This window comes from Rhinolophus sinicus, linkage group LG04 (assembly GCF_036562045.2).
Source record: "Rhinolophus sinicus isolate RSC01 linkage group LG04, ASM3656204v1, whole genome shotgun sequence".
Classification (NCBI taxonomy): domain Eukaryota; kingdom Metazoa; phylum Chordata; class Mammalia; order Chiroptera; family Rhinolophidae; genus Rhinolophus; species Rhinolophus sinicus.
This window is the reverse complement of record NC_133754.1, coordinates 184,909,602-184,924,913: the sequence shown is the minus strand read 5'-3', so window position 1 is coordinate 184,924,913 and position 15,312 is coordinate 184,909,602. Positions and strand designations below refer to the sequence as shown.

The window sequence follows — 15,312 nt, the reverse complement described above, 5'->3', positions numbered from 1 at the left end:
TGTGAATCTGCACCACCCCACAAGGCAGGTGCTGTTACAGCCCACGTTTCACAGTGGGTCTGGGCAATGAAGTGTCCCCTAAGGCCACACAGGCGATGGCAGAACTGGCACTGCCTGGACCCAAACCCAAGCTCTTGATCCTTCACTGTCCGGTCCTGGTCGTCCTCTTTCCTCTCCCAACGTGCAGCACGATCCGCGCCTTCCGGCAAAAGGGACACTAGACTCCCCAACAGAACACAAGGAAGCAGATGCTTATCTCTGACACACCCACCTTTCACGGGAAGGTGGGGGAAGAGCAGAGGACAGGCAGAAGTCACGCACACCCTCAATACCATCCACAGGGCAGAGTGAGGACTTGCGTGAAAGCCAACCCATTTGAAGATGCACCTTAACCATGGGTTTCAATCTTTTCTCCCCCGTATTGCTTTAAGGCATTTCAGCCAACTCCTAACTTCCACGTAAACCGTCTCTAAAGTGAAAACTCTTCCATTTGTCTCTAGTCAAATGACAGAAAATTGAGGGACACACAGCCTGAGAAAGCATGTTCAGCTTTAGCTTTTTGTTTTTTTTTTATTTAAATAAGGAGAATCCTTTCATATGGAAAGAGCTAGTACAATCACATATTTGAAAGGAGAAACAATAGGTACTGAATTGGAAGGAAAGGGTGAAGGGTGAGCGCCCTGGTGAATCCATGATCCCATTTCCCATCCTAGGCAAAAGCTTCCCCAAAATAATGTATAAACAAGCCGCACATTCCACCTTTAGCCATCGTCTGCCCTTTCAAATATCTGGTCTACATGAAAAGACACAGAGAGGAAAGGCCAAAATAAAAACAAAAGGAAACAAAACCCCCTCAAGAAAAACCCCCCCAAAAAACCCTTTTTACTATGCAAGGCATGAGGTCAAAAGCTTACAGTACAGTATCCCCTTTAAATAATGGAAGAAAGTCATCCACACAGAGCCTTAATAGAAATTTCTACTCCGAGGCTTCGTAACATGCTGAAGACAGGGCCCTAGGGATGCTACCGTCTTGGAGGCCACCCAACGGGTGGAGAAACGGTGAACAGCAGGTTGGATGCGCCTGGAAGCTCACTGGCCCAATCCATGCTGGTGGTCCCGGTGGAGAGCACGGCTAGGGGACAGGCAGTATCTGATCCCAACACCACGCCACTCCTGTTCCGGGTGATCTGTTTGTCTTAGGTCCATCTCACATTTTCTAACAGGAAGGGCTGGCTTTCTGAAGTCTGCATTTCCCATTCACCAGAGAAAATGGCAAAGCACAAACACCTTAGTATCCTTGATTATCGAAGGCCATTTCCAATAGACCTTCGAACCCAAGCTTGCTCTGCTAGTGAAAACGGACAAATAACAGATGAAAGGCAACGTGCAGCGACTTGGTGGAGGGGAACCTATCAGCAGGGTCGGGGGGGCTTGACCAGTCTGCCACACACGGCTCTGAGCATCAGTCACAAACCTTACAACCATCCAGAAGGCAGACGGGCAAGGGCACAGCTGGAGAGAATGGATGCCGACATTTAACAGGATACCTCAGTATCCCTAGAAGTGGCTGGAAAGACCACGGCTTTGGAAATGGACAGATATGTTTCTGTGTGAGTTATTCTTTGTTTTCCCCCTTAAGGAACCTAGAACCAGAAGTGGATGAATTGCAAGTTGGAAAACAATAATGTGGATAAAAGGGGGACGGGGAGGACAAGAGTCAAGAAAACCAGACCAAATACAGCTGGCAGAGAGGTCCTCAGTGGGTGGATGACGCCTCTTGGACACACGACCCCACTCTGGGATCTCACCCCACAGAGTAGTTGACCAGGGACAGACACTACTGCAGGGCCACTGGTTGCCCAGCAATGGGCTGCACCATTAATGGCCAGAGCAAAGCTGCCAGCATCAGGAGGGAGGGCGATTTTAGCAGGCAGAGGTGCAGAGGGCTCTGACACCACCTCCACCTGAGCAACAGGAATGGTAAGTCCAGGTTTTTGTCTGTTCCTGCCAAAGGCCCCAAGACATCCCGGCAGAAGCCTCTGCATGGACCTGCGCTCCGAGGACGGGGGTTTGAAACCAAAATAAGCCCCTAAGTCCTATGACGTTGAGCTTGGCTCTAAAACCACACAGAAGAGAGGTATTGCACCTTAAAATATCTCTGCACTAAAAACTGCATTTAATCAGACCAAGGAAGGGATGGGGTGTTGAGCAGGCCTTGGGCCTACCCTCTGTCCCCAGACTCCAATTTAAAACCTGTATCTTAGTGGGAAAGAGACTGCAGCTTGGGCACACAGAGTTGGTGAAAGCACTGAACTTCACATGCAATTTCCTGGCCTTCCTGCACAGAAAAACTCAGACATTATATATAAATAGAGCAGTGAAACATGTACTTTTTCTTCACCTAGACCTACAACATCAATACATATAAATAAATTCTAGTGTTTTGTTTTTATTGGGGGGGGGGATACAGGGGTAGAGAAAAGGGCCGGAAAACAGGTGACCCTTTAAATGTTCCTCAAACAGGAAGTACTGTCACTCTGATGGCAGGATCTCCTGAGGGGACGTCTTGAGTCTGTAACAGCACCCGGGACGGTTCTGCTGAATTTCAAACCGAGAAAACCTTTTCTCCTTGGGACACACAATGTGCACTGGAATTAGGAGTGGGGTCTGGCCGTGTTTCTAAGTGCACAGGCAGCAGTGCGCGTGTGGCTCCCACGGGGGCAGCCGGGCAATGGGGCGGGGGGGGGGGGGGGAACGGGGCTGCAGCCAGGGCAGCTCATCAGGGACATCAGGTGGCGCCTGTGGGAGAAGGAAGGGCAGAGCACATGAGCACTAGGGGCAGGTGAGAGTGGGCAGCCCTTCGAGCGGAAACTTCGGAGGAAAGAGGAAGATGAAGAAGAAAAAAAAAGACAAGCAGGAAAAAGTAAGGTCTCCGGGTGGAGGCAAGACGGGGAAAGCTGAAAGCCACAGATGAAGCAGTAAAGCATCTCGCAAAAAAACTGGCTCTCAGACGATGCTGGGATGAGAGCCGGAAACCTTAAAGCAGTAAAGAGCAACACCGAGAATCCTTCAGCAGCTCTAAAGGTGCTCTTTCCCCGTGTTCTGCACTGGACACAGCTTAGGAACCCAGCCTGAGCGGATGTCACCTGTGGTGACACAGGCTGGACTGCTGGTCCTCCAAGCCAGGTCTTCCCTGGATCCCCAGCAGTGCTGAGGGCACCTCCTTTAGGTAGAGGACTGACGAGCTACTCTGAAGCGCATGTTCGAAGGTTGAACTTCCCCTCCCCTTCCCTGGGAATGACTGAACCTGGGATAATTTCCTTCTAGTTCTTACTTAAAAAACAAATGAGGCAAACAGCATTAAATGGCTCACAGGAACGTTTTGCTAGGGGCGGCTCTGCAGACCCAGGAGGCTGGCCTGTCTGTTTGGAACCCGTCACCCTGCACACACCCTGCCCCGGCTCAGGAACAACCTGGGTCTGCTGCTGGAAGGGAAGGAGGAAAAGGGAGCCCTGCCCGCAGCCTTCCACGCTGCCCGTTATGCACTCCTGTCACCTGGGCACATACCTCCTGGTTTCTAGTCAGGAGCTGTGAGGGCTGGAGGGACCGGAGGCACCCAGCGGGAAAGACGCTTGGGAAGAAGGAAGGAGGAGGGCATACTATGCAAGGCGCCCAGGAAAGGGGTGGTGTGGGAACAGCAGCCCCTGCAGCTGCTGGGGCCCCACAGAGACACTGATGAGGGCCTGTGGTGCTGTCAGCTTGCACTGTCCAGGCCAAACCGGAAAAGACCAGGAACTTTCTATCTCCACGATTCACCTCTGGGGCCAGCAGTCAGCGTATCCACTGGCTTTCGAAGAGTCCAGGACAGAAATTCTGTGTAATTCGTATGCTAACACGGCACCAGCCTCACTGGGCTGCCTGTAAGCTCCCTGTGGAGATTGGGCCAGGGGCTGGGACCCGACTGAGACACCAGCCTCCCTTTCCGCTCTCGTCACTGCTTCGGAGCACACAGCTACACCTCAGAATGCTCACGAGCTGTGTCTTAAGGAACCTCTTCCTTTTGCAAACACCCTCAAAATTTAACCACTGAGGAAAGGAGGGGTTGCATGAGTCATCTCTTAAGGTATCGCAGTGATGTACCAAACTAAACAGTAGAGAGGTTAAAGGAAACTACTGGAACAGAAGAGGGGTCAGGGAGAGGCTGGTGGAGAACGTATAAAAGTCCAGCTATACACACATAGCTTGTGTTTTGTTTTCTTTTCCTTTCTCCTTTGTGAAAACCTTGGCTGCTTTTTAAAACAAAAAGCCTCAACCTACAGTGACCCTGCTGCCAAACCACTGTGCTGGGGCCGGGAGGGGAAGAAGCACTGCTGAGCACACCCTGGCTGAGCAGCAGGGCCAAGGGGCAGGGCAGGACGCTACTGTCATCACTGTCAGGACGGGTGGAGGGAGACCGGAAGGGAGCCGCTACTGTTTGTTTGTTTCGTATTAAAGCAAGCAGGTCAACGCCACAGGTCCAGGTGCAAGCTGGCTGGACAATGGAGTTTTCGGGAGTGGAGAGGAGAAGGGAGGTCTCTCAGTCCAGGCCAGGAAGGTGGACGGCAGGTCTGCTGAGTTTCGGAGCATCCTGGGCACCGAGCCCAAGTGGCGGCACTATCCTCATGGGGCGAGGTGTGGCCGGCCGAGCACCTTCAGGCCTTGCTCTCCTCCACTTTCACCGCCCGAGGCTTGATGGCTCCGGTTCGCTTCATCTGGGAGGCGGCCGAGGAGGCCTCCTGCAGCGTCACGGCTCCCAGGCTGGGTTTTTCATCCACTCGTTTTGCCTTTGGACAGATGAATGGGGACAGAGAAGTTACCCTCATGCAGAAACAGCTGTCTGCATACACAGTCCCACCCCCAACGCCTGCTCCTGAGTCACGGAGAAAGCTACCCTAACAAGTCCGTCCTTCGGGCGAGGACAGACTCAGAAGTGACTCTCCTAGCAGGGACATGGTGACACTGCTGCTCCCTCCCCAGGGCGCTGATTCGGAGGCGGGAGGACGCTGGGCCCTCTGGGGAGCTGTGCCCAAGGGCCTCTGCAGGAGCAGCACACCCACGCCCGGCTGGAAGGCCCTTCAAATCAGTGCACCTCATGCGCACAGGTGGCAAAGGCCCTGCTGAGGCGCGCAGGCCTCTAGGCAGACTTGGTCCTCCCTGCCTCGCACTGTCAGACCGTCCCCAGGACCAGTCTGACCTCGAGATTCCCAGTCAGGGTCCCACTAATCTGCGGGTCTGCACAGGGGAGTGTGTCAGTGTGACCAGCCTCGAATATGCCCGCCACACCATGGTGTGGACTCTGGAAGAAAGCTCTAGAAGCTCAGTCCAAGCCATTCAGGAGCGACCCTCCCGGGAAGCCAGTCAGGAGGCGCGAATGAGCCGTCAACCTTCCAGGAATGCTGCTGTGTTAAACCCACGCCTGAGTAGCAGTGAAGAGGACAGTGCCAGATGGCAAAGACACTGAGAAATACCTTCCATTATGAAATGGGGAAACGCCATTCCACCTGGAGCCCTCCCGGCCGGACAAAGACGAGCCGTGGCACTTACTAGAGCGGGCACGCACACGCTCGCACACGCGCCCGGCTCCCAGAGCTGACCCACAGACCTAACCCCGTCCCAGCGCCTTCAAGCCCAATCGCTACGCGGGAGAGTCCACCTTCCGGCGGCGTCTCCTCAGAACGCATCCTCCCTTCTCTGCAGGACAAGGAAGGATCCAGACGCCTGTCAGGAGGCGCAACGCCCTCGGCAGGAGGGACCCGGGCTCCAGGCGCCCGGCGCCGTGCTCTGAGCGTAGGGCACGTCTCTCTTTACGAGAGGCGCACGCAAAGGGCTGGGGAGTCCCTTCTCTTTTGGCGCTTGGAGACGGGCCTAAGCGCCCGGGGCTGCAGGGTCTGGAAAGCCATCTTCTACCTGTTGAACGTAGTGTCCCTGCACAGAGCCCATGTTAACTGCTGATCCAGAGGGCTTCCCACTGGGGCTAGCAGAGCTAGGCCTGAAAAAACCAAAGGCAGGGGGTGAGAACACACGCGTCACCATGGAGACGGAGTCAAGCCCGGCGCGCTGGCCCTGTTGGGCTCACAGACCTCCCGTCGGAGGAAGAGAAAGACCTCGGACAGCCAGAGTGCAGAGGGCTGAGGGCAGTCATCACCGACAGCCTGGCACCTCCAACATAGCCATGGAGACGCACCCGAGGGGCAGAGGCTGATTGCCTGCTGTGGGCTGACGCTGACTGGATGGACGGACAGACGGATGGACACTAACTGTTTCTCAGGGTTTGGAGGGTCTGGACCAACATGATTCTATGAGCAGACAAAAGGTCTATAAACCCGATGTAAGAAGTATGCGGAGTGTTTTCTGGTCTGCACTTTTTTTGGTGGGGTGTGGGGTGGAGAGAGATACCAAAAGGAAGGAACAGGTAGAGCATCTTTCTAAACGTGTTCCATTGCCAGACAGCTAGTTCTCAGAGACGTTAAGTAGGTGCTATGTGAAAAAACGATTCCGTCGTCAGAAAGTGTAAGAAGTGCTGTGTGCAGAGTTCAGTAGGACTCTGGACAGTGCATGGGGGGGGGCACAGCTGCCCCACACGCACCACCCCCCACCGGACCTGACCAGGGAACCCCTTTTAGGCAGGGTATGCCTTACTCAGAAGCCCCATTTCCAGAAAACTTGGGAAACACTGCTCCGTAAAACTACACCAATTTTCCCAACCCCAGTGAAACACCAACAAAACAAAGGCTGTATTTTCTAAATAGTCTCCAGGGAATGAAGCTGCTGCCATGGCTACACTACATGGACACAGGCGACTCTTGTTACGTGATCTTCCGTTTCTGGATGTGCCTGGGGAAGGCTCTGCAGCTGATGCTGCTGAGTCAGCCTATGACAGCTGGGAAACGACAGCACGTTTAAACTCAAAGCTTCCTTCTTTCTTTCAAACTACACTCATTGTTCTGTGCTGCTGCCCACATATATTTTTCGTACAGTTCTATTGTCTTGGCTTATGTGAAAAATACGATTGGAAAACAAAGCAAACTAACAGACAAAAATAAGTGAAGCCGAAAGAATGAAAATAAGATGATGAAATGGGGAAAATTTCACAAAAATCCCTTTCTCTGGAAATGCAGTTGGAAGGATGGAATGATGGGACAGGAGGACGCAGCCTCGACACCAGGAGCAGTGGGGCAGTGGCCATGACAAGAATTGCTCGCCGAGATGGTGATCTGATCTGTGAGAGCTCCACAGTCGGTCAGGGCTGCTACGCTCTGGAGCCCCGCTGCTGGCCTCTCACGGGGCATGACAAGCAACGCATGTCTGTGTAGCTCATTTACAAACATGTAACAAGAGTCGACTGGACCACCCCCTGGGCCCAAAGCCAGAGCATGCTGTCTTCCCAGCCCTACAGAACCACAGGTTCCCTGACTTCTCAATATAGAAGTAATTCAACAAAGTAATTCATAGAAAGCCATGTCCGAATCCAGTTAAGGGGCCTAAGAAGTTACTGGAGGTGGAGACAGGTAGAGGAAGCGAGGAGAAGGTGCCACTGGGTTCTGTGTAAAGCGTGGCCCCACAGGCCCAGGAGTAACCAGTCCTGGCAGGGTCAGAGAGCCAGTCCAGGGGCCCCGGGAAAGGAAACTCTCCTCCCCTCCCAGGGTGTGTGCCTTCTCGGCCGGTGAATCCTTTTGTAAAAGCTGCTGAGAAAGCTGTGAGTAGTCAGGGTCGGTCCCGACTCTATTAAAACATTTGCTGTTCCTTTTCCTACTTTCCAGAAAGCTCTCCTCTCCCAAGCCAGAGCATTTTATGATGATGACCCCAATTCCTGGTTTTCCCGTGGCTAACTACAGCACGAGGGTGTCCCAGCACTGAAACTCCATGGTGACACATCGGCCCACAAGGGGCACCCAGTCTCAGTGCGCTTGTGCTGCCCTCCCGGGGCCCTCGGATTCTGCTGAAGCCCAGACTCCCATCCATGCCAGAGCTCAGCTCTGCGGCATTCACCCCCCGGGTCTTTCTTTACCTGTAGGTCTGTGGTGACGGCACGGAACCTCCTGAAGGAACATTCTGTTTACTGTCGGCAAAGTGGAAGCCCTTCATCTCCATCTGAGAAGACTAAAGAGACCAGGAAATGAACGCTGCCATCTGACCTGCCCTGGGTGGAACAAGTGTGGGCCCACAAGAATTTCGGGATAGAGAGGCATCTTCTAAAGGAACCTGCGCTCCCTCCCTCCCATCCAGGTTGGAGGGCTTTTCCGTAGAAGCAGGAACCATCCCGGGCAGGGAGTGGGCTGTGCACCGCCACGGGTCACTGGCCAAGCTGTGACATCGACCCCTCCACCCCAGAGGCCATCCTCAGCCGAAGCCCCAGAAGCCAGTGAGTGAGGAATGCAGGTGCCTGAACCTCAGCCCCAGACATGTTCTATTCAGGCCTCCAGGTGCGTCCTCGGCCACGGTGAGGACTCAGCCACTGCTCACACATACCTCCCTGTCAGCTCGGGCATCTCACGCACACCCAGCTCGTTACGTCGCTAGCTTACAGGTAAAGTCCTAAGAGGACTTCCCAACGAGCAGGGAATGCGGGGTGTGGAGAGGCCAGGAGCTTGCACCCCTTGTTTTCTGCCACAACAGTGGTTCTTGACTGACTTGAAAGTGTTGACAGGACAAGGAGCCCCCGAGGATCACAGCAGGGGGGTCGTGCTCACCTCTCTGCTGGTGTTAAGGACCGAAGGCTGGGATCCGGGTGGAAGAATCCTCCGGGGGGCCCCGACAGACAGGCTCTGCCCCTGTGGCAGCTGGATGGACTGTGGCAGGATCAGGGGCTGCTGCCCGGAGCCGTAACGAGGCAGAGGCAGCTGGGAGCCGGGCAGGGGCATTGTCAGCTGCAGGACAACAGGGACAGTTAGGAGGAAGAATGGTGGGGAAGCGGCCACACACCAGTTTCCACATGCACCCACGCACAACCACGTTTTCCTCCAGGTTCTTATTTTGGAAGAATGAAAGCGAGGCCTTCCCACCGTGGGGAGGATTCTGGGCTCCTACTAGCATGCAGAAGAGAGGAGCCTCGATTCCCACGAGGCGGGAGGGGGCGGGTCTGCGGCTGCAATACAGAGCCAGCGAGGAAACCGCAGGACTGAGCCAGCAGCAGACAGCACGCCACTGCGTGAGTGAGCGGTTCCTCTCCGAGTCTACAAAGGGCCCTGTGTCCCCACCCCTTCTTGCGTTCACCCAACAATGGCTCACTGAATGCACATATGTGCTGGGGAAGCACCAGGACACTGTCAGACCCAGAAATGTGGTGGCCATGCAGTGACACGCCGGACACAGTTACAGGGCACCTAGAGTGCACAGTGCAGACAGCAAACCCTGTGTGTGGGCAGGGGGGTGGGTGGGGAGTGAGGGCAGGTCAGGAAGCTCTGTCCGAGTCAGTTCCAGGAGGTGAGAGCTGTATAGGAAGTGCCTTTGCATCCTTCTGCGCGGCACAGAAAGGCCAAAGCCCTGCAGTATTCTGCCTCCAAAGGTGACAAAGGACAGGACTCAGCCAGGTTCTGGGAACCAAACCGGAGTCCCCTGGATGCTTCTGAAGCACATCACGATGCAAGAACAGTGGGGCGACTGCAAGGCCTAAGTGACCACTTCTAATGTCCAGAACAAGGTGGCTGAGAGGTGGGCCTGGAGACGCTGGGGACAGGGGACAGGGGACAGGGGTGGGCCACATTCCGTCTCTCAGTCACCTTCCTCTTCATCTCCCTGCTATTGAGTCCACAGTGGAGGGTCAGAAGGATCTATTGGGATTGCATCACTGAGACGTGTGGCAGGCAGCTGGGCCACCAGGCCCCACACCCCTCGTGCACAAGTGCCAAAGGAGGCGAGGCCATTTCTGGAGCGCTGGCTCGGCATGCTGTGACCTGCCTCGTGTTTTAGGCCCCTGGCTGCTGTGCTGAGAATGGAGAGCCGGCCCAGCAGCAGAAGCAGAGACTGGCAGGGGCTCCTGCAGCAGCCTGGACAGGGTGGTGGGTGGAGGGGACAAGAAATGACTGGACTCCCAAATGCAGAGCCAACAGGACCTGCGGAAGGATCAGAGGGTGTGCGAGGGAAGCAGGGACCCAAGGCTGACACGGACCGGACAACCTCAAGTACCAGGAAGGAACCCACATTTTGGATGTGATGTTTGCACGAATTTGATGCCTTGACATATTAGAGCAGAGATGTGGACAGCCCACTGGTTGAGCTGAGGCCCAGAAGACAGATCTGGGCTGAAGATATAAATCTGGAAGGAGTGGGAACCATCAGTGAGGACACAGAGGACACTCACCCCACCTCCAAGCCCCACAGTCCGAGGCCGGGGAGACAGGCTGCAGGAGAAGCAGTACTCTTAGGAGAAGCCAGGTCTCGGGGACAAAGAGGTGATGGGACTATTCAGAAGAGGCTGAGCACCTGGCCTGGGTCAAGCAGCCCAAGGACCAGTCACAGTGGCTACACACAGAGCGTGGGTCAGCACGCAGAGGCAGACAGGAGGGAGAGGCAGGCACGAGGGGACGAGCCTAGAGTTTGGGGGTGTCCGTGACTGGCTTCCTGACCTGTGGGAGCTGGGCATCCAACATCTGAGAGGCGCCCAGACTGGCAGCCTGGCCGAGCTGGCTCTCGTAGACCAGGGCTTGGTTTCCGCTCATGGGCTGGTAGGGGGAGCCGGACTGGGGCTTCACCATCTCCAAGGGCTGCATGCCGGGGAACGCCGAGTACGGAGGCTTCAAGGCTGTGCCTCCAGAGAGAATCATGGTGCTGGGCGGTGACAGGCTGGGGTGCATGTACACCTGGGATCTGCAAAGCCAGACAGACGCTCAGGGGCAGGGGCAGAGACAACAGCGCAGCGCTCACTGGAGCTGCAGCAGAACCCCCGGGGAGCTCGTGAAAACAACTGCGGGCCCCACCCCTCGAGGTTCTGACTCAGAAGGTTTGGCAAGGGGCCTGAGAATTTGCATTTATAACAACCTCCTAGACGCTGCTGATGGTGCAGGTCTAAGGACCACAGTTTGACCTCCCTGGGTTAAACAAATGGACACATCAGGCTGTACGGGGCACAGGAAAACCTATGTGATGCCAAAAGCACCAGACATCAGACACTGAAGGAACGGGCTGAAGGCAGGGACGGAGGGAGGGGTGGGCAGGGCAGAGAACGGAGGAGCAGGAAGGGGGCAGGGTGACGGGGAAGGAAAAACAAGGCCCACCACGGATGAGTCAGGCCCACCGGCTCTCCTATAGCAGTTATCAGTGTCCTGTAGGTGACGGTAACCATCCCCACACCCGCCCCAAATCAGAGAAGCAGGGACCAGAGCAGGAGGAAAGGCCAGCACGTGCGCAGGCCACAAAGGTCTGAAGCTCTGGCTGTGAGCTGCCAGCCCCCTCGCCCTCCCATCTCACCTGAAGGGCTGCAACGAGCTGAAGATCTCCTGGGACTGGGACACCGGGAGCCCGCCCCTCAGGCCGAGCTGGGCTGGAGCCTGCAGAGACGTGTGAAGGGAAATCGGGATCTGCTGGGCAGCGGCAGCCTGTGGGGGAGCCGGGCGGTCACTGCAGTGCCTTCCGAGTTGGCTTCCCTCACCCCCCTCCTCCGCCCTCCCCCTGGCCCCTCTCCCAGTGGCAGCTGGAACAGCACCCAAAATGCAAATTCAAGCATGTCCTTCCTGGGCTTCTTTTGCTCTTGGAAAAAAGCAAAACTGTGGTAGCGACCCCACCCCCAGTCCATTCCTCTGCTGGCAGCAAGAACGAATCCTAGCTACACATGTCCACAGAGGTGGAGCTCAGACACCTAACGGGACTGGACGATGCACAGAAGGAAGAATACACCAGTATGATCCAGTTACGTGAAGCTCAACATGTTGCAAAACTAAACACTGACATTTAAGAACACGTCTTCAAAAGAGGTCAGGACAGGCCGAGGCCTCTGTCCTCTGCCCCGAATCTGTACTTCGAGCAGCGCCCCCGCCCGAGAGCCCCACCATCCTGGTCTGCACAGGCACACAGGTCTGGGGTGCTGGACCATTCGAAAGGCCCCGCACCAGCTTCAGGGCAGGGACTTCCAGAAATCATCCCCTTGCAGCAGAGAAAGTACACCAATCCTGCATAGAAACAATACCTGCTCGTTTCTAAAACTACCTCTTTCTAATGCACCGATGCCTGGGAGTCTAGGCCTTTCTTCTCTTCATCAGAAGGAGACCTGATCACCAAAGAGAATTGGTTTCAGCTAATTCCCCAGCTTGGACACAGGAAGGAGAATGCTGAGAAAGGAAAACTAAGCGGAGTCTGGAGCACTGAGCTCCATTCTTCTTCCTTGTCTCTCGTTTATTCATTCAACAGACATTGACTAGCTGCCATGACATGCCCAGTGTTGGCATTACATGTGAGGGGTACAGAAAATGAGACAGACGGCGAATAAACGAAGAAAGTCCTTACACCCTGTGCCGCACCCCTGGCCCCCACCGTCCCACCTGGCCTGCTGTCATCACCTGTTGGTAACTCTGCTGCTGAGGTATCGTCTGAGGAACCAGCCGGGGCTGACTTGCAAACACATGGCCATCCAGGTAGAGAGGCGGCAGGTGGTTGCCTGGAGACAGAACCCAAGGAGAGAGAACACAATCAGGTCCTGCCGTTCCTGAGGGTCCCTTTAGGGTACGTGCACGCTCTCCCGGGTAATCGGTGGGAGGGTGTGTGCGTGGGGCCTGCCCAGTCCCCTGCTGTGGCCCTGAGCCCCTGTAGCACCCTTGGCGCCACCCTCAGCACCAGGGCCCAGGAAGAGGGGCTCCCCTGCCATCAAGGGCTGCCTTGGTCTCTCAGTCACCTTCCTCTTCATCTCCCTGCTATTGAGTCCACAGTGGAGGGTCAGAAGGATCTATTGGAATTGCATCACAGAGACCTCAGCAGCTGGCCCTCCAAGTCCCTTTGGGCACCAAGACAGTGACGAGAACGGTGGCAGTAAAGATAACCACGGCTCCCGCTGACAGAGGATTCAGGCAGCACAAAGCACTCCCCAGGTATGACCTCCGCTCATGGGCGTGGCTACCCCACAGAATGCCATTGTCACCCAGCTGACTTACAGAGCGGGGGCCACAGCTCAGAGCTGAGCTGCTCCCTGGTGGAGGCCACACGGCCCCCACATGTGACCGGGATCCGACACAAAGCCAACTCTGCTCACTCCCCGCTCCAGGAGTCACAGGGTCCTGCTTCCCAGAGCAGGGGGCAGGAAGTGCGGGTCACCTATGATCACCTCGACTAGAAACAAACCCCCACTTGTCCCCCGTTTCTTTGGAGTGAGTGGGGAAGGCGCCCTGAGCCAGCTTGGGAAGACACACCTGGAAGAGAAGCAGAAGGCGCCACAGAGGCCACAGGCATGGGAGGCATGGACACACCACCGAAGGAGCTGTAGTTGACCCCGCCGGAGGCCCCCACAGACGACGGGGGCTGGAGGCCCGAGCCAGCGCCTCCTGGAGAGCTCTGCTCCGGCAAACTGGGCGAGTTTTCCCACGCCTTGCGCGCAGACTCCATCTTCGGCGGCAAGGGGAGGAGAGAGACGCAAGTTACCACAGGGAGGCAGGCAGTGGGCAGCAGCAGTCTAGGCCCCGCGGGTAACGGGGCTGCTCCCCCTGCCTCCTCGCGGGCAGCGTTACCTTTAGAGTGAGGTCGGCGGTGGGGAAGGACGTCTGGGAGAGGCCGATGGCCCTCTGGATGTGGTGATCGCGGCGCAGGATGGGGATGCTCGGTGTTAGCCCGGCCTGGGGGACCGGAAACCATGACACACAAACAGGCACAGAGGAAGCTCGCGGGACAACGTATCAAATGCCCCTTCAGTGCTGCTCGTACGCACTTAAGACCACCAAGATGAAGCAGGCGGCCGCCGAGACCAGTTTATCACCTCCCAACAGCTGCCTTCAGGGGCTCCCTGACAGAAGTCCCCGAAGAGCCACCTCCATACCCACACCCTCCAGAGCCCCCAGCAGGGGCAGTCGTGTGTCGGCAACATAAACACGACTGGCTGCCAGCCCGCAGCCACCCACTCCCTGGCTTGGAGACCTGCAGGTGCTATCTAGCCCCCTCGAGACTGTGAAAAAGAGGTCCCTGGGAATGTAAGTTGGGAAATACAACTGCTAGGTCCCCCTCCTCGGATGTGTGGTGCCCCTCAGCACATTACAGGGATTCTGGGAAACCTCTGAGTACTTGGTGAGCCCGGCATCCTCAAAATACTGTGTTTCCCCGAAAATAAGCCCTAACTGGAAAATAGGCTCCAGTGTGATTTTTCAGGAGGCCATCCCCTGAACATCAGCCCTAATGCGTCTTTTGGAGCAAAAATTAATATAAGACCTGGTCTTATTTTCAGGGAAATATGGCAGAAACTGTGACATGATTCAAACCCAGGTCTGCCTGCCCCCAAAGACGGGGTAGGTTTAGCCCCTCTGGTCCCCGACACCACACGAGGCTCTCCTGTCCCAGGGCCTGTGAGCAAGGGACCCCAGAGCTGGAGGGGGAGGCGCTGACTTACGTTACTGGCCAAGGCGTCCTGGAGCTTGACAACCGGATTCCCTGCGGGACCAGTGGCCGAGCCCGGCGGCAAGCTGAAGTCGGAATCCTGTAGGAAAGGGAAGAGCCACTGAAATCCTCCGGGCTCACTCTCAGTGGAGACGCACAGGAAACCGATCCAGTCTCGGCGACTCACAAAATCCACTAAGAAGCATTCAGCACATGAGAAGCATGGCCAAATGTTTCCCGACGGCACAACAAAAGAATGCCAGCCCTTAGCCTGTCTCCTTGCTCCTGCCCACTGCCCACTGGCCGGCCCAACAGACAGTGGGGATGAGGCCTGCTCTGCCCAAGACCCCGCTGGACAAGGCAGCTCACTGGCACCTCCGTCCAGACTCCACGCCAGCTCGCTCTCTGCAGTGCTGCTCGGCTCCCACCTCCTTGCTCTTCCTGGGAGACAGCCCTGTCCAAGCCCCTCCTCCCTCCTTTCCAAGTACAAAAACAAAAGGACGAAAGGAAACCAATCCCAGCCTCACTTTTGGGCTGACTCCAAACTCGATGGGCGGCACGGGAAGCACGGAGTCCACGTGAATCTCCACCCCGTTAACAGGCGGGACGGCCCCTTGCAGCCGCTCAGCCCCCTCCGAGCCCTTTCTGTTTTTCAGAGAACGCTCATTGCCGATGGGTCCAGGTCTGTGCTCCTTGCTCTGTCCTGAGCCTTGTTCTGAATCCTTGACGGAAAAGCAGAGACGCTGAGATACACGGACTAGGCTGACC

General features: G+C 56.0%; 1 protein-coding gene and 2 non-coding genes across 14 annotated transcripts in view; all 3 read right to left on the bottom strand.

Moving 5' to 3' along the window:
• Window positions 1-544: 544 nt before the first annotated feature.
• The window catches only part of PRRC2B (proline rich coiled-coil 2B), an 85,321-nt gene continuing 70,553 nt past the window's right edge, over window positions 545-15,312 (bottom strand). For 8 of the 12 annotated variants that reach the window (XM_074331207.1, XM_074331210.1, XM_074331209.1 and 5 more), the window contains 11 exons: window positions 15,072-15,266; window positions 14,558-14,644; window positions 13,689-13,793; window positions 13,374-13,566; window positions 12,531-12,628; window positions 11,446-11,573; window positions 10,605-10,845; window positions 8,730-8,906; window positions 8,048-8,139; window positions 5,947-6,028; window positions 545-4,823 (listed from right to left, as the gene is read on the bottom strand). In XM_074331207.1, the coding sequence (XP_074187308.1) occupies window positions 4,692-4,823; window positions 5,947-6,028; window positions 8,048-8,139; window positions 8,730-8,906; window positions 10,605-10,845; window positions 11,446-11,573; window positions 12,531-12,628; window positions 13,374-13,566; window positions 13,689-13,793; window positions 14,558-14,644; window positions 15,072-15,266 (1,530 nt within the window). In that variant the 3' untranslated portion in view covers window positions 545-4,691. Of the gene's footprint in view, window positions 4,824-5,946; window positions 6,029-8,047; window positions 8,140-8,729; window positions 8,907-10,604; window positions 10,846-11,445; window positions 11,574-12,180; window positions 12,242-12,530; window positions 12,629-13,373; window positions 13,567-13,688; window positions 13,794-14,557; window positions 14,645-15,071; window positions 15,267-15,312 lie in introns of those variants that run through there. The other 4 variants (XM_074331215.1, XM_074331219.1, XM_074331216.1 and 1 more) reach the window with 3 other exon arrangements.
• Window positions 9,747-9,832, bottom strand: LOC141571415 (small nucleolar RNA SNORD62). The gene has a single exon (XR_012496158.1). It is a non-coding gene; the product is annotated as a small nucleolar RNA SNORD62 (small nucleolar RNA).
• On the bottom strand, window positions 12,851-12,936 carry LOC141571414 (small nucleolar RNA SNORD62). The gene has a single exon (XR_012496157.1). It is a non-coding gene; the product is annotated as a small nucleolar RNA SNORD62 (small nucleolar RNA).